Source organism: Papaver somniferum, unplaced genomic scaffold (genome assembly GCF_003573695.1).
Source record: "Papaver somniferum cultivar HN1 unplaced genomic scaffold, ASM357369v1 unplaced-scaffold_19, whole genome shotgun sequence".
In the NCBI taxonomy this organism is placed as follows: Eukaryota; Viridiplantae; Streptophyta; class Magnoliopsida; order Ranunculales; family Papaveraceae; genus Papaver; species Papaver somniferum.
In genome coordinates, this window is record NW_020628818.1 from 9613279 (window position 1) to 9631535 (window position 18257).

At 36.8% G+C, this 18257-nt stretch overlaps 2 protein-coding genes and 1 pseudogene across 3 annotated transcripts; 1 reads left to right on the forward strand and 2 right to left on the reverse strand.

Annotated features, from left to right (window-relative positions):
- Positions 1-690: 690 nt before the first annotated feature.
- LOC113338236 (chitin-binding lectin 1-like) lies at positions 691-1645 on the reverse strand. Of its 2 annotated transcripts, none has more exons than XR_003354687.1 (2): positions 1503-1645; positions 691-1301 (listed from the first exon to the last, which is right to left on the reverse strand). XR_003354687.1 is itself a non-coding variant. In XM_026583690.1 (2 exons), exons 1-2 carry the CDS (start codon positions 1442-1444, stop codon positions 916-918), a joined length of 414 nt encoding a protein of 137 aa, XP_026439475.1. In that variant the 5' UTR covers positions 1445-1624; the 3' UTR covers positions 691-915. The 2 variants fall into 2 exon arrangements, 1 of the variants encoding a protein (XP_026439475.1); XM_026583690.1 differs by having other exon boundaries at positions 1417-1624.
- A 678-nt stretch (positions 1646-2323) lies between these two features.
- LOC113338490 lies at positions 2324-3162 on the forward strand (annotated as a pseudogene).
- Positions 3163-3503: 341 nt separating this feature from the next.
- LOC113339053 (factor of DNA methylation 1-like) lies at positions 3504-14102 on the reverse strand. Its single transcript, XM_026584456.1, has 11 exons — positions 13457-14102; positions 13228-13368; positions 12911-13141; positions 12697-12825; positions 12524-12619; positions 11877-12210; positions 11436-11533; positions 11086-11130; positions 10801-10959; positions 4660-4869; positions 3504-4110 (listed from the first exon to the last, which is right to left on the reverse strand). The coding sequence occupies exons 1-11, from the start codon at positions 14048-14050 to the stop codon at positions 3880-3882; spliced, it is 2268 nt and encodes a 755-aa protein (XP_026440241.1). The 5' UTR covers positions 14051-14102; the 3' UTR covers positions 3504-3879.
- Positions 14103-18257: the final 4155 nt, after the last annotated feature.

Sequence of the window (18257 nt, forward strand, 5' to 3'; positions counted from 1 at the left end):
AACAAAGGTGAAACTGTCAAAGAGCGCGTTGAATGGAAAATACGTCAAATAAAGATAAACAGGAAGCCAAAACTTGTACTTGATTTTTATTGAAGTTTTTATTATTGTCTAAGTTTATATCTTGTAAAAGTATTAGCAATAATATCAATGAATGAAAATGTTTATATTTTAAAATAGATTTTCACTTCAGATTAACTGAAACGCTGGTATTTTACCTTCGGACTCCCGCGTTGGTAGAAATGTCGCCCGTCCTTACCACAGACGCGCGCAGATTGTTCCGACTCAATGTTCAAATCAACAGATTTGATGATTTGAACATCCATTTTTCGTGTTTGTTCATGTCATAGTGGGAGCAAAATGAACAAACTCTGAGTTTGTTCATCCCATAGAAACTGCTCTTAGTGATAGTTGACATTGAATGTCATATTAGTAATATCAGTGTTGGACTATTTTTTTTTTCTATTTATGATTAATCAAAAAGGGGTTTTTTCTTTATATTGTATTGTAAGATTGGTTGGCTATTTTAATCCGTGAATAAAATTTTCTAGATACATCATACATACATGCAGACCTATTTATTCGACTCCGGCCAGTAATGCATGATTGGTCAGACTCGCACTCCCGTTTTCTCTGCTGCACACTCACCGTTTGCAAACATGAACATCTCTGACATCTTCAAAACCTGGCAGCTGTGATGCAAGGATAGAGTCATTCAGATTGATTTAGGGATCGTGGCTAATAACCTTACATGCTGAATAAGTTTTTATTTAGTAGTCTTAGCAACGCGAATGCGTCGCATTCTTATTCATACAGAAACATCAGGACATACACAATGCAAATACAACAAAATATAAGTAAGGCCAGATTGATGACATAGCATTTAACTGGCTAGATAACATTACTCCAACTACATAGTCATGATCTGACTAGCTGGCACATACTTGCAAGGTGGCTTGCCAGGACACAGTTGGAACTGGATCTCAGTTGGACAGACTTCAGTGCAGGGGGTAGGGGGTGGGGGTGGGGTGGTGGTGGAGATGGTGGCGGTGGTGAGGGAGGTGGTGGCGATGGCGACGGTGGGGGAGGTGACGGTGGGGGTGGTGGTGGTTTCGGAAATGCTTTACAACAACATTCACACCTAGGTAAGGCAAAAAGCCTTATCAAATCACAATTTGTATCGGTAGCTGAACTTCCCGCGGGGCAGTGGCTTAAGCACAGTTCATCACAACCAAGGCAGCAAGCGACGTCAAATGTTACATATTTCTCACCAGATTTGCACTTGAAATCCGCATTAGCAGTATCTGGCAAAAAAAAAAAAAAAAAAAAAAAAAAAAACAGCAATATCAAAATTACACATTGGCTATAACAATAATAAAGACTGATTGATTTCAAGCGATAGAAGCAATACACACTTACTTATCCTGCATGAATCAGCTGGAAACATAAACAAGAAACTGTAACGGTGACCAAATACGAAATCGATAACAGTAATTAATACTTACGCGATATCAAACATATGAGTATGACTACTGACTAGCATATAAAGCAGAAAACCAAGAACAGAATTAGGCTTGGCCATCTTGATTTGTTTTTCATAACTTGTGAGCCATCTTATTAGAGTTGCTCTATTTATACTATACTACCAAGATGGAAATGGGGAATTGCAGTTGGCAAAAATCAATGTACTCGGCTAACATATGTTGATTCTAAAGCATTGTACGACATATATGAGCACGTGAAGTGTACGAGAAAAGAACAACAACAAATAATATGATGTGATGCATTCTTATTCAAGAGGCCACGCATTTACACAAATACACGGGAATAATCTTGTTGAATTTCAGGTGAGCCTATTGAGACTCACATGCATGACACTGAACCTTGGTCCCGAGTTTAAAAGTAGCTCCCCAGTTTACAGTATCTACCATATCTTCTCGCAATGACCAAGAAATCCAACACTGGAGCAGCAAACCGAAAGTCATACAAGAAACTTGGAACTTTTACCCTGTAGAATGATCATTCAAAAGTCTTCTAAAAAAATGAAAATGTACAGAGATAAAAAAAACTATGTGAGGCCTCGCCTCAAAATAGCCTCTAAAGTCACAGGGTCGAATCTGGCCACGCCAAATTAGCAATGGAAGATTTTGTTGGGATACCAACACCAATTAGGATTTAGTTTATATTTTCAGTAATTGCTTAGGATTAGGAGGTTTCCTTTTCTACAAATACATAGCAGGGAATCAATATTATTAAATGTTTGCGTAATTCGGTGGCTAATCGGATAATAAACTGGCTGATCTCCAATAGTAAAGGAGTAGTAAACATGGCCGTTTTTCTTCCTTCTCGAGCAATTGTCTTTCAAACACAAAGAAACCCCAAGTTTTCGATTCAAACCCAAAGGAACCCCAACTTTTCAACTGTGCACATTCCAAACCCTACCACCAAACTCTCTGCATCGACTGGAAAGTCAATCTCCATTAGAAACGGATCTGTTTTGGTAAGGAATGCGTCTGCAGTAATTGGGGAACATGGGGTCTCAGTAAATGAGAAGAAGAAAAGGGATGTAAATCCAATCATTGTTTACGATAGTTTCACCTACAATCTTTGCCACTACATGGGAGAGATGGGCTGTGCTATTGAAGTCTACAGAAACGATGAACTCACTGTAGAGGAATTGAAAAAGAAAAATCCTAGAGGGATACTCATATCCCCTGGACCAGGTACGCCGCAGGATTCAGGAATAGCGTTGCAAACTGTTCTGGAACTTGGACCTGTAGTGCCTCTATTTGGTGTTTGTATGGGATTGCAATGCATTGGGGAAGCTTTTGGAGGAAAGATTATCCGCGCACCGTCTGGAGTTATGCACGGTAAGAGCTCTCCTGTGTTTTATGATGAAAAGGGGGAGGATGGTTTGCTTGCAGGGTTGGCGAACCCTTTTACTTTTGGTAGATATCATAGTCTTGTGATTGAGAATGAAAGTTTCCCGGTGATGAGCTCGAGGTTACAGCATGGACTGCAGATGGGTCGATTATGGCTGTCCGTTACAAAAAGTATAGGCATCTTCAGGCGGTTCAGTTTCATCCGGAAAGCATCATAACAACTGAAGGCAAGACAATAGTCCGCAACTTTCTTAAACTGGTTGAGAAATTTGAGAATGAGTAATTTTTTTTTTTTGCAATTCACTTGATTGGATGTCTCTGCGAGGTTTCAAGTACATTACTGCATCAGTTCGATATGTGTGTCTAAAATAATGAATGATGACATCAGTCAAATTCTTTATTCAATTCTGCACGAAGTCCTTGCGGCATTTGGACTTCTTGTAGTCATTAAGACCATCAAATGCAACATTATCAGACTAGTTCTGTTGTACATTTTCTTGCAGCATACCTCAATTTGAGAATAAGGTTCAGAAATCTCCTACAAATACACAACTTCGAAAATTATTCAATTTTACCATCTAAAATCATTCAATTCCAAAGACTTCCAAAGTTTCTCTATTATACAAAGATGAATCTAATAAAACAAACCACTAGTGTGTTAGCCACATTCCCTGCTCTAAAACATAAACTTACAACTCTGTGATATATTTCGAAATATTATGACCATAACTATAACAAAAAGTTGGTAACTGCTGCCTTTGCTAAACAACATACAGACCTCCCGCTAAAGATACAAAAAAGCGAGAGCAGTATGGGCAGAGAATAACATTATGGCCTTGAGGATATCCATACGAGATTGATGTATACAATCCTCATCAAATATGCCTCTTGCACCAACTTCAAGTTTCACTACATTTACATCCAATTTCAGCACCATGTTCTTCTGTGGGTTTGGAGTATATACCTATAACAATTTGATAGGAAATCATTCATACAAACATCAGGTCCTCTTCCGCTTGAGGGTCTTCACCTGTTTCAGTAGATGAGATACTACTTCCTTCAACGACGCCTTTCTCCTCTCCCTGAAGTTCCAAAGTTCTGAAACAACAAACCTCCCACTTGCATTGTACTCATTCATCTCCATGATGGCGGTTGTGACAGCCCTGTATACTTCCTCGCCAAACTCATTTCTAAGGCCTCTCAGCTTCTCATCGTCTTCATTTATTGTCTCCTGTATATCAAGGCACCATATGCAGACATATAATATATATCTTTTATATTATAAAAAACATTAAGCCACTGATTATCTTTCGAAGGATTGACAACATTTGGGCTAATTTTTTACATTGGTATTTGGTATTGGTATTTTGGACTAATTATCTACACTCACTCCCCACTCTCTTTGGGTTCCTTAAAGTCTCAGATCTGCAGATGTCTCAACCCTATGCTTCCCCAGTCAGGGTAACTCCCAACGAATAGTGATGATAATAAGTGACTATTTCAATCTATATTATACTACGATGTACCGTTCCTCCAACCAATATTATACCCTATTAACAAAACCAGTGAAAGGGTACACAACTTGGAAATAAGAATCAAAACCGCTCAGATAATAATTGAACCAACGGATCTTTCACAAAAGTAAACTTCTGCCATCCCGAACATAACAAAGGGCACAACAAATTCTAAGAATAAAAGGAATAGAAATTTGAATATGAATTGCATAAATTAATGCACACCGAAAGTTCATTAAACAGAAGTATGGATTGGAGAAAGATACCTCATAGGTATTCCCAACTTCAATGATTTTAAAAGGATGCCAATGTGGGTCTCTGAGACATGCTTCCCAGAAGGTGCAGATCTCTACGGCTTTCACATATGCTTCGTCACTATGATATTTCCTTTTGCACATATCATAAAATGGTTTCATTTCAAGCTCTCCCATTCTCTTAACCCCGATAAAAGCACGACTAGACATTTCTTTTAGTTCCTACAAGTGAATGGGATGTTTGTTTAGCAACCACAAGAATATTAGTTCATCTACATGTCTAGCTACATCAAAGAAGCTAACATCAAAAAGACTGTTATATTACAACAGTTCAGTTACATTGGGTGGCTCCAACAGCCACCCTACGAGATTAACAAATAAAAACTGTTTCAGTATATATACAGATACATATATATATATATATATATATATATGTATATATACATATATATATATATATATTGTTGGGTGCAATAATCAAAAACAAAGAAAAATCAAATAAGCAAAAGTTATTGATATTTAGCTCATTTATAATGGAAGTGATTGCTTTGACGAAACGAACAAGCTCCCCGTATCTCCGCAACAGCAACAAGGCAAAACTTTGGAAAATAGAGTGAGTCACGTGTTCAACACGCTGTCCTTAAGACATTAGCGCCCGGATACACTCAAGAGTGATGCTATAGCCCTCACAGGACGGATATCTCCAGGATAAAACACCCTAATACACCTACTACTAGCATATGTAGTAGATGCTCAACTTGAGCTTGGCAACTCCGAAAAAACCGTTAAGGAAAATCGCGAATGCTTAAAAACCGCTATAAAATATTTTCCCTTAGGGGTCCCTCTAAAATATAGAGCAACCCCTTTCCCATAGATTTTACAAAAGTAGTGAATTTCTTTATATAATTGACAAATACAACTTAAGAAGAAAAACTCCCCGATGTGGGACTAAAAGGTTTATATAGTTTCTTAAAACTACTAAAAATTGGAAACTCCACGATGTGGGACTAAAAAGTTTCATTCACAAAATAAAACAATAAATTATAATTTTTTATTAAAACTTTAAAAAATTATTTTTTTTAATCGTTTTCCAACAATCCCCCACATGAATGAAAACTCAATAAAACATGAAAACACAGATAGATCTTGGTAAATAAACATCCCAACCTCACGATCCAAACAGACTGATCGTGCAAGTGTTGAAATCATACTAGTCATTTCTACGTCCTCTCCCTCACACAAAAGTGTGTTGACCCCAGGGTCATACTATGGATTGCATAAATCATAATAGTATTGAGAGCTTTCATCTTTAGTTCTCACATGGTGAGACTATAGGTATCTTTCACCAAAGTGAAAAAGCATGAACTAGTGAACCCTTAGTGACCTTTAGGTCCTAAGTTCCAGTAATACCAAAACCATCAAAATGAAAATCACATAAAAAACGCAGGAAATACCATTTTAGGCAGAGGTGTCCATGAGGTCTTGAACCTTTGCTTAGTGAGATATTACCAGAATTACTTGCTAGAGACAGTGAACTATGTCTTGAACTGCTAGCATTTGATGTAATTCGTGATAACAACCACGGGTGATATCTCCAAGATTGCTGCCAAGCTCGTGCCGTTTTGTCCGTTTTGGCCCTGGACGTATCCTGTTTCTCAGAATGCTCTAGAGAATCAGCTCATATTCTCACAGGAAGCGACCCACTTCCTCATTCAGATAGGTGAGTTTCCATAAAGAGTGTTACTGCTACACCCCACTTCAATCTTAAATTGAAACTATAGAACTCATTAAGACTTATTAAAAAGTCATCCTCCACATGCAGTCACACTATCACGTCTACACCATAGGGAAGGGACAGAGAATGAAAATCTCTGATAGTGTTTACCTTTACCCACCACAAATTAGTTGTCTCATTCGAAACCTTGATCATGGGATCTCCAGTCAGCAAGGTTGAGTATCCTTCATGGCAAGTTTAATATATGAGCTTAAGCCCCAACCCCCTCGATGCATTTTTAACTATCTCTTTGTACAAACCTTTCGTCAAAGATTGCGCGATATTCTCCTTGGACTTTATCCAATCAATGGAAATAACGCCGATTGAGATTAGTTATTTCTTAGCTTTAACTATTATAGCTTGGCTAACACAATGTATAGATATAGCTGGCACAGGCCTATGCCAAAGAGGAATGTCTTCTAAAAAGATCTTAGGCACTCGGCCCCCTCTCATGCTTTATCTAACGCAATACTCTCAGATTCCATAATGAATTGAGCGATATGTTTGTTTGGAAATCTTCCAACAACAAACCCACATGTTAGTGAAACCATATCCACTCGTAGACTTAGACTCCTCTGAGTCAACTATCCAGTTTGCATCATAAAGTCCCAAGGACAACAAGATACCTTTCATAAATCAAAAGAGTATTTTAGGTACCATAATACTCTACTCAGTGCATCTGAATTCTCTTGCTCTGGACTACAATTATATCCACTTAACTTACTCACAATATAGGCAATGTCTGGACTCTTACAGTTCATTAAATTCATCAGACATCCTATAACTTTTGAGTATTCAAGTTAAGATACTCCACTACCCTTATTTTTCTTGAGACTACAAGAATAATCGTACGAAGTACAAGCAGGTTTACAATCAGACTGATTGTATCTCTTAAGCACAACTCAACATAATGAGAACGACTAAGACTTATAAATGTTTGATTATCTTCTAATCCTCATCCCTAAGATTACATCAAAAGGGCCCAAGTCTTTCAAGTCAATGTTCTCATTCAGTGCATGTTTTTAGTGGAATTGATCACATCTATGTTTGTATCAAGCATATCATCAACATACAAGTACAATTACACAGACATCCTTAACAAGTTACTTGTAGACATACTTGTCAGATTCATTAATTTAAATCCACTATCCATTATCACATGATTAAATTTTCCATGTCACTGTTTACGTGCTTATTTGAAAACCATACAAAGATTTTTCAAATTACAAACTTTGTATTCACAACCTTTCACTACAAAGTCTTCAGGTTGATCTATGTAAATTTCTTTACCTAATTCACGGTTTAGAAAAAGCTGTCTTAACATCCATCTGATGTATCTCTACGTTCTTTATGGCAGCAATAACAATTAGTATCTCAACGGAAGTAATTTCCGTCACAATTGAATTAGAATCAAGGAAATCTACACCTTCTTTTAGTTTTATAGCCTTTAGCTACCAACTTAGCTTAATATTTTTCCACAGTTTCATCTACCTATCGTTTCCTCTTAAAGACTCATTTACATCCCATGGTCTTACAACCTGGAGGTAAACTAGCAAGCTCCCAAGTCTGGTTCCAACGGACTGAGTCCATTTCACTAAATGAAGCTTCTTACCAGAATGGGGTTTCAGTAGATATTAAGGCTTCTTTACAAGTCTGTGGCTCAGACTAAGCTAGGCATGTTATGAAGTCGGTTTTTTATAAGAAGTCTCAAGTCTAATTATTTTACTTCTCTTAGGCTCAACATCAACTTCATTCCTTTAAAATAAGTTCTGACTATTTGAAGATAAATCTAGGGGATCAACAACACATCTCTAATGAGGTACAGGTTTAGAATAAACATGTTCAAAGAACTCAGCATCCCTAGATTCCGTAATAATATTCACACCAATGTCAGAAAAAATCAGAACACACAACCAAAAATCTATTTGTAGAAGTATACTCAATATACCCTATACGAAAACACAATCAACATTTTTGGTTTCAATCTAGTTCTTTTAGGAAGAGGAATTACAATCTTAGTCAAACGCCCCCACACTTTGACACATTCATAAGAAGGTCATCTACCGTTCCATAAACCATATGGAGTTTCATCTGATTCTTAAAAGGGTACTTTATTCAGGATATACTAGTTAAGAGGACTGCCTCCCCCCACAAGGCCGCAGGTAATCCTGAACTAATCAACATGGAAATTATCATCTCCTTAAGGATACGGTTGTTATGTTCAAGGCTTCTAATTGGTTTCCAACTTCAAGTTTATAGATCTTAAGGCTTCTAAGGCGTCATCCTTATCCTAAGCAAGTATACAAGATAGTACCTCGTACAATCATCTACGGAAGTTATAACCATCTTTTACCACAGTGGTTTTGGGTTGAACTCATGTCAACTAGGCCTAACTGAATTAATTCTAAAGGCTTAGAATTACTCTGAACATTTGTGCTAAAAGATTTTATAGCATATTTTGATTCTTCACAGATTTCACTTTTGTGTTCAAAATCCAAACTAAATTTGGGTACGAAGCCTATGCTAGACAGTTAAGCATTGACTTATAAGTTTACGGTTCCAAGTCTACCACGTAAAAATCAATCACACAAAGATATCACAAGAATCAACTACGTTCACATCATCAGTTTTTCCGTTAAGCTTATATAGACCCAAAGTCCTATAACTCTTGCTTAAAAAATCACTGCCTAGTTACAACAAGTTTTCCAGATTCAATTAAGATCTTAAATATTTTTCCATCTACAACAGAACAAGATACAAGATTTTCGCATATGCTCGGAACATAAAAACTTCATTCAATGTGAGAATATTACAGATATGAGCTTCTGCTCGACCTTTTCCTTTTATGCAACCTCTATTGCATATGAGTTACTCAATAAGAGTTTCTCGACATCCCCTATCCTATGATAGGAGGTGTACAGGTCTCTGTTTCAACAAACATTCTTGGTGGCTCCAGAGTCCACCTACTGGTCTCTCACATTGGTTATTAAAATAACTTCCGACATCATGCCACCAAACTCGTTCTAGTTTGTTTCAACTAAATTAGCATTAACTTTCTACTTATTAAGGTTTTTATGTTGTTTACAAGTTACTGCCGCGTGGCCAGGAATTTTACAAACATAACACTCACCCTTAACTAAAGTAATTCCGGATTCAGGTTTACGAAATATACCTTTATCATGAAGACCATGCTTAGAGTTGCGTTCGATGTTCTCACCTTTGCCATCTTTGGAAGATTTGTTTCCAACCACATGCGGCTATTAGCCATGTCCCTCGGAGATGACACCTTTATTCACAAATCACAATTCCAAATCAGAAAGTAAAATATGAGTTTTGAAGATAACATCTATATATACAAACTTCGTTTGAATCAGCATTTCAAAAAACTCATGGTTACCCCACAAAAATTAATTTAGTTAACAACAATTTTCTGTTCGTCAGAATTTTTCAGAAACATTTTTCTGTTTTGTAAAATATCAAAAAAATACTTTTACAACTCGAAAAATTCTGAAATTTTACGCGGGTAACTATCAGGATGTCTGCTACGTTCTGTCAAAAGGGTTCATCGAAATTATTTCTAGATTAAAAGATAAAATTGAAACTCTACAGATGACCAGACATTCGTTTTTGTTTTTTCACTCCACAATTAACATCCATGATTCACAAACCAATCAATCGTTTTAGATTATTACAAATGATAATGTCTTAAGATTGTTGGGTGCAATAATCAAAAACAAAGAAAAATCAAATAAGCAAAAGTTATTGATATTTAGCTCATTTATAATGGAAGTGATTGCTTTGACGAAACGAACAAGCTCCCCGTATCTCCGCAACAGCAACAAGGCAAAACTTTGGAAAATAGAGTGAGTCACGTGTTCAACACGCTGTCCTTAAGACATTAGCGCCCGGATACACTCAAGAGTGATGCTATAGCCCTCACAGGACGGATATCTCCAGGATAAAACACCCTAATACACCTACTACTAGCATATGTAGTAGATGCTCAACTTGAGCTTGGCAACTCCGAAAAAAACCGTTAAGGAAAATCGCGAATGCTTAAAAACCGCTATAAAATATTTTCCCTTAAGGGTCCCTCTAAAATATAGAGCAACCCCTTTCTCATAGATTTTACAAAAGTAGTGAATTTCTTTATATAATTGACAAATACAACTTAAGAAGAAAAACTCCCCGATGTGGGACTAAAAGGTTTATATAGTTTCTTAAAACTACTAAAAATTGGAAACTCCACGATGTGGGACTAAAAAGTTTCATTCACAAAATAAAACAATAAATTATAATTTTTTATTAAAACTTTAAAAAATTATTTTTTGATTAATTGTTTTCCAACATATATATATATAGAGAGAGAGAGAGCTCACCCTGGTCAGTTCGTTACGAGCTTCCTGCAGCTCATCGTTGCTTTTCCGCTCCTTGGCAATAAGAATTTGGTTCAGATCTTCAAGATATTCATGTTGTCTTTCCGTTTTTTCCAATTTCTCACTCATCTCTTTTTCCTTGAGAAGATCCTCTTCTATTCTCTGGTATCAACAATTACAAGAAGATAATAAACTACATGATATCCAAGATTGTCATAGTTTGTATATCAAGTAGTTCCTACTTATCTAACCTATCAGTACATCACAGCAGTAAGTTCAAAGTTTAACCTTTTTCTCTGCAGGAATCCGCAATACCATTTCGGGTACCTCCCTCTGTTCCCATGCAAAAACCATTTCAAGATTACTATTTTTCATTGCAAACCGAATACTCCAAAAAAAGGTATATACAAAAAATCTGTTTAACAACTCCCATAGGTTGTATCAAAATACCATATATGAATCCTACTACGGCTCTCCTTCATTAGTCGAGATTTACTTGAGTGCTGTATAACATGTAAAAAAGTACAATCCTCCATCATGCTACTATAATAACTCGGTTTTTGTTTTTTTACTAGCTTCAATCCTTCAACAATGTCTACAACTAATATGAAATGAAATGAATCATCACAACATATTACCTCTTTCCTTTGCGATTCCATTTCCGACTTAAGATCCTCATGCTCCCTATTGATCCTTTCCAAATGATTCTTATGGTCCCGTCGCATCTTATTTATTTCTAATTGATACGATACAAACACCAAATTCAATATCACAACTATTAAAGCAATGAACTATCAAAACAATATATTTTCATTTTACACGGCTTTTAAGGTAAAAATGAGGGAAAAAAGAAAAAAGTACAGCACAATTCCAGCAGGAGCTAATAAGATCCTGCAATGGAATTGATGACGTTTTTACAGCTTTAGTATTTAAGAGTTCAGAAGACTCAAAACCAGCACATTATTGTGTGCAATTCATTCGTCGCTAACTTAAGAATGAAGTTTATCTTAAGTTTTTTTTTTTAATTCAATCCAATGTATTATTCAAGGAATTTTGAATCCCATGACAAAATAGCGTACCTTCATTATAATGTTTACGTAGCTCATCATTCTGATACATCAAATTCTTATTCTCGTACTCCATTTCTTTCATTTTCGTTTCCAGACTCTTGATTTCTTTATCATTTTCAAATCTTTTCTTAAGGTTCCTCCACTGTTCCAGCGTAAGTGAAGCAACTTCTTTCAATATCTCCATTCCACCATTCCTAAAGCTCCGCCATTCAGGAACACTATACCTTCCGCTCGGACTGTAGTCATTCATCTCCGAAAGAACAGTTATGATGGCCTCATACACCTCCTCACCCAAGTCATTCGCAAGGCCTTTAAGCCTCTCATCTTCATCTATAACCTCCAGCTACAGCAAAACACCATTTTAGCCAATTTTTTCTAATAGATATCATTATAATATACAGTAATAATAAAGAAAGGTAAGTTCTCCGAGTCCTTATAATCAAGACCAATTTTATGAACTCTGTCAAACATTAGGCATTGTTTTCGACTGAATTTGCACATATCATTTATGTTAAGCTAGCATCAGTCCACCACGGAAACCTACCTTCAGGAAGAAAGTTAATTAATTCATTTTATGGAAACAAGATCCTTAAACTGTCTAGAGTGAGGGTTTTTCACGTAAGACACTGAACTTAACATTCCAAAAACTAGATTACCATCTCTATAGAAGCCTGGTTATTGCAGTTGTGACCATCCTTAAGTTTTGACATCTCTTTGTCCATTCTGGAAACCTTTGATGTGAGTTCCTTAACCTGTGTAAATACTTCTCTCAAAGAGTCAGGGATTTCCACTTAAGACACTAAACTTAACATTCCAAAAACTAGATTACCATGTTTATAGAAGCCTGGCAATTGTGGTTGTCATTATCTTTAAGTTTTGACATATGTTCGTCCATTCTGGAAACCTTTGACGTGAGTTCCTTAACCTGTGTAAATACCTCTCTCAATAGCTGGGAATCCTGTACTAAAACACCCATGTTTTAAATTTTTTTGTTATGAATCAAATAATGAATCATTTAATGTTCGACCAACTAAAGAGAGAACCTGGTTAGAACGGGATTGGGGTGCTTGTGTTTCTGCTCCATCATCTTTATCCTTAACTGCCTCCCAGTCTTCATTTGCAGATTGCATTTTGCTCAATATCTTTATCTCCTCGGATTTATCTTCATCATCATCCTCTGATTCTGATAAGTCAACAGACATCAGGAGGACAGAGCCCATGTGTTTTGACGCCATCTCCTCCTCTGTGGGTTCTATGCAAGCAAGGACTTCAAACTACATGGAGAAATAAAATGTATAATGCAGGGTTAAAAGTAGGACTTCGCTAATATAATATATAGAAAAGTGTCAAGTGAACACACCTTCTTAGATGTCAATATACTTTCAACTGCAGAAGACTTTGGAGTCGTACAATGATAATGCAACACGCGTGGCAACTGTTTGGATTTTAATTTATTTGCAAAACGCTTTCGTAGTAGTGGAATGCTTTCGAAGGCCCAGACCTAGGGCATTTACAAAGCAAACATAAATACAATTTGCCATTCAACATCATTTCCAAACTAAGTTTATAAACAGTTATATGTGGTGTACCTGAAATGCGTATGGGAATCCATATAAGTGGTATGAAGATTTAAAGCTCTCATGCCCAGCAATAGCTGCCGTGCCTTTTAGGTTAGTCCTACTTTTTCGGATTTGCTCCATTTCATTTTTCCCACTGACAACAGTTCTAAAACATTTCAACATCCTCCGGTGGCACAGCTTTCCCCATGGGAATTTGTTGAACTCCTTGATGTTTTCCACCATGTGGAAGTATGCAAGTTTTACATCTTTTGTATATTCGGTGCCCATTAAGACACCTTGGACTAACAGAACCAGTCCGAGTTTCACTTTATTCATCGACTGCTCAACCGAATTAAACATTCTAGACAACTCTTCCAACTTGATACTTATCTGCCCAGGGAAATACATACTAATCAGCTCTGATCCAGCACAGCCACGAGGATGAATGACATCACTTCCTTTAAAACTCAAACCCGTCACCAGTGCAGACTCCCACATTCCATATTTAACAACTTTACCTCCGATGCAAAAGTACATAGAATCTGGATCGTCTCCTACAAGAGGCTCAACCACTCTTCGCAACAAAGAGTTGACAATTGCACCACTTAAGCTGGTCGGCTCCATATTAAGTAAATGCCCAATTGACGTCTTCTTGAAAATGTTCAAGTATTCGTCGTCTAAGAGCAACCACAGTCATGAGACGGACCAAATATTAAAAGCCAGACTAAAAACCAAAAAAATTTGGTTTTCCGTGCGTTCAAGCGCAGTGGGAGAATACCAAAATTTGGTGAAGCGTAACTTATACCCACGTTTGATGCGGGACGCAACTTATATCCACGTTTCTTGATGGAGCGTGTTTATAATATGCGTCTGAATGAAACGGAGGTATAATGCGCGCTTGAATGGGACGTAGGTATTATTCACGCCGTGCACGGGACGTAGATGGTAATTGCGTTTGCTGGGACGGAGTTACAAATTGCGTCTCATTCAAACGCAGATAGAAACTGCGTTTGTGTCGGGTGGAGATGGAAGTTGCGTATGGACTGGGCGGAGATGGAAGTTGCGTATGGTTTGGGCGGAGAAGGAAGGTGCGTCTGGGCCGGACGTATATTTAGAATCCGTCTGACAGTAGTTTTAGCATTAACAGTCTTTTTGAGTGTGCAATCTTCCTAGGTTAAATTCTATTATTTTTATAACTTTCAATCTTTTTTTTACTTCTATTTGCTGGTGCTGAATATTCCCGTTGTTTCAGCTTATAAAAAGGAATGTAAAAGCAATAAAATTCATTTTGCATCTTAATAAACAGGCCTGTGGTACCGTATAGCTAACATTTTCGTCAAGATTTTATCAGAAGGTACATTGGATTTGAGAACCTGTTCAATGCAGAATGCTTATTAGAATGGGTTTCTTTGTCCCTTTGTCACCTAGCTTATTAGACGGATTCTAAATGTTAATGCGCTCAAACCAGGCGTTAACAAAAGTTACGCCTGCTAACAGACGTACATTAAAGTTACGCCACGCCCAGACGTACATTAAAGTTACGCCCATACTGGACGTACATTAAAGATACGCCTAGACACAGACGCTCACAATACATGCGCCCAACCCAGACGTTTTTTATAACTGCGCCTCATTCATACGCCCTTTATACATCCGTCCCATTTCAGGCGTAAGTATTAACATCGTCTGACGCGTTTGAAGGGGGCGGAGTTTATACATGCGCCTGACTCATACGGTGATTATATGCTCGCCTGATTGTATACGGTGATTAAACTTACGCCTGGTATCATACGCTCCTAATACTTCCGTCCCACTATATCTTTTTTAGTCTGGGCCGACGACCACATTTGGTCTCAAACCCTAAATTTGGCGATCAAATTTGGGTTTACTCCTCACCACTGCGATACTTTCTGGGACCAAATTTGGGTTTAGTACCCAAATTTGGTCGTGACTGTGGTTGCTCTAAGCTTCCTTTAATTTGCTGTATTATCTTTAGGTGGGATGTAGAATTCACACTAGGGAGTATAAAATCTCCTTGCGGATGAATATACTTACTATACCATGCAAATCACAAACAAACAAAAAAAAACAGAACAATAGGTATTATTAAGAACCATTAAGCTTCAAATATACCTTTTCACCAAAATGATTAAAATATTTTAAAAATTCAAAGATTGTTATAAAAAAAATACAGATGGCTGATAATATTGTAATTTCGCAACACAGTAGTTCCAATAATGACATGGTTCGCCTCATAGGCATTTTATCAAACAGTGTTTGTGCACATACATGATTTAAGTAACAATTCACTGGGAAAACAAAAGAGAACCCAACCATATCATCTAATACAAAATATTATATACTAAAAATGTAAACGTAGACTTCATGTACTCACCGATTTCCTTCAGAAACACATTCTTCTTGCGTGGTGCTCATATTTGCAAACTTTGGAAGCTTAGAAGCACAAATTGTTTTAAAACTTGGGAAAAAACTGTCAATTGCTTGGTTTACAAGATCTGACTATGTCTCTTTATCTCTCTCTCTGTATCTTTACTTGATTCAATGATTCAAATACTATTTAACTTTCGAAACTCTAATCCATATATGAGAAGATAACTAATGAAGACACATCTCTGATCACTTCTCTGTTAGTAATGTACAATTTTCTCTTTTAAAATAAAAATGGTTGACCGGGGGTAAATTCCGAAAGATTTCGCGTGATTCAAGACCTTGTGGACCCAAAAAAAAACTCTTGTGGACCCACGAGTTGGTAAAGGCCGACGAAAATGATTAACCTACCGGGATATGTCGGGGATGCGCTGTCCATCCCATCAGAGATTGGATGGCTCCCTTCCTGACCCGGTGGTTTAGTAGAGGGCGGATTTAGCGTGGGATCCAATCATTTTCGAGGATAAGTATCGAGAGTTATCCCGTGTGAGAGAGTGATTCTAATAGAGAGAAAAAGCCCGTCACACCATCACCGGATCATTCCATGGGATATTTTATGGTAATATTCTCGGTATGTAGAGAACTGTCTTAAAAACTACCTCTATAGAACCTCGTGATTGGCCTCCGGGACTATGGGACTTGGGAAATCTTATGAGATTCCTCCCTATCAACCTAAAATCGTTGGTTTAAGTAAAAACTATATGAAAACCGTTCCTTCACATGCCTTCAGATGATGTGTCCAAAAGTGTCTTTTGATAATGCCAAGGAGGTGGAAGGTCACCTTTATGTGAGATGGCATTTCTAATGGACGATTTTTCAGATGTCTATGCAGAACTACAATTCTATTTATCTGTTTACTACTCTAAAAATATATATTGTCTACATGTCATTAATGTACTGGTTTTGGGCATTTAGTAAGGACTCACCACCTCCCCTAAAAATACATCATTTCATATTTAGGATTTAGATGCATCTCAGATAGTTGTATGAATAGCTGCTAGCACCTGGTTGTTGAAGCACTTTTTTTTTACTTTCATTTTCAAATCTATGAAACATCTTTTGCTAGCTTTTGAAAGTACTGCTTCATCCTTTGTTCAAATTTTGTCCAAGTTTTTGAAGAAGCATTATGCTTAGCATGGGTTTTCCCAATGATGGGAGAAAAAACAACCACTATGGTGCTTGACTATAAGGGGCCAAAAATTGAGCTTCCTCTCGCCTAATTAGTAGTTGGAGGAAGTTGAGTATCCGACCAATATATTTTATGTCAGATGTTTTTAAAAGAATTTGAATTAGTTTGACCAAAAAAAGTTATTTGGTGAATCTTCGTCTGGCCGATACGCAGCTTTCGCGCACATGTTTTGACTCCGCTTTGCATGCTACATTGTACTATTGTAGCATGAAAGACCAAAGTTAATTAGTAGCATTTAGAGAAATTTGACATAATGGTTGCATTTTTTTACATTTTAGAGAAATCTCCGAATTTTAAGCATCATAATGCTTGCTTCTGGGGACTCCCTGTAATCTTCGGAAGCTAGATATTTAAGGGAGTCTTCGTTTTTACAGTTCTGCAGAGTCTTCCATAGATAAATAGCTATAAGTTTTATTTTATCTTTTGAGAAAAATGAGACAAATTTATTAAAGATTAACACTCGTCAAAGTGATGAGAGTTAAAAGGGGAAAATACGAAAATAAAATAAAATAAATAAAAGTTAGTGTTATTGATGACAGCTTCCCAATTATGTGTTTAGATGATAGGGAGAAAATCTGATTCCCAGGAATCATATTCGTTGGAGAGGCAGAATCATAAAACCAGCATCCCCTTGGGCTTTAAATTCCCTTACCTTTTTGGGAATCATATTGATATTCTTCCTCCATTCCAATTTACCAAACATGGGAATCGAAATATATTTTTGGGAAAGTGATTACATTCCATCTAGTCAAACACGTTGATCAAGGTATGTACTCAAATAGTAATCACCAAAAAAAAACAATATCATGATACTCAAAGGACTACCATCAAAAAAATAATATGTAAAGACCAGTTAGAAAAGAGTACACTCCAGTTAAGAATACTACTCTCTTATGAACTTTTTTAATAAAAATACTTAAATGATAGTCATGGATGTTATCAAGCCATTACCACGTGCAGTTATCTTATTACATGTACTGATGTAGATGTTGCACTTTTTAGAAATCACTCCGTGAATGAATACTTTGTGGATAAGTTTCTGATAAGCACGTAAGTACGACACATTTTCACCCAAAATTATATTAGATAGGACTCGTTATTACGTTAATAAATTTGTTTTAAGTATTTTGAAGGAAATAAAGCTCAATGGACTAAAATACGAAAACCTGCGGGTAAAATGGAGGAAATGAAGTG

What these genes read in the sequence shown, in the direction of transcription:
- LOC113339053 (XM_026584456.1), bottom strand. Translation starts at nt 14,050, where the DNA reads ATGGAGCCGACCAGCTTAAGTGGTGCAATTGTCAACTCTTTGTTGCGA. An exon ending in CCCAATCCCGTTCTAACCAG is followed by an intron (nt 12,826 to 12,910) that starts GTTCTCTCTTTA and finishes GTTTTAGTACAG; the next exon opens with GATTCCCAGCTATTGAGAGA. An exon ending in GCCAGGCTTCTATAAACATG is followed by an intron (nt 12,620 to 12,696) that starts GTAATCTAGTTT and finishes GTATTTACACAG; the next exon opens with GTTAAGGAACTCACATCAAA.
- LOC113338236 (XM_026583690.1), bottom strand. Translation starts at nt 1,444, where the DNA reads ATGTTTCCAGCTGATTCATGCAGGATAA. An exon ending in AGCTGATTCATGCAGGATAA is followed by an intron (nt 1,302 to 1,416) that starts GTAAGTGTGTAT and finishes TTTTTTTGCCAG; the next exon opens with ATACTGCTAATGCGGATTTC.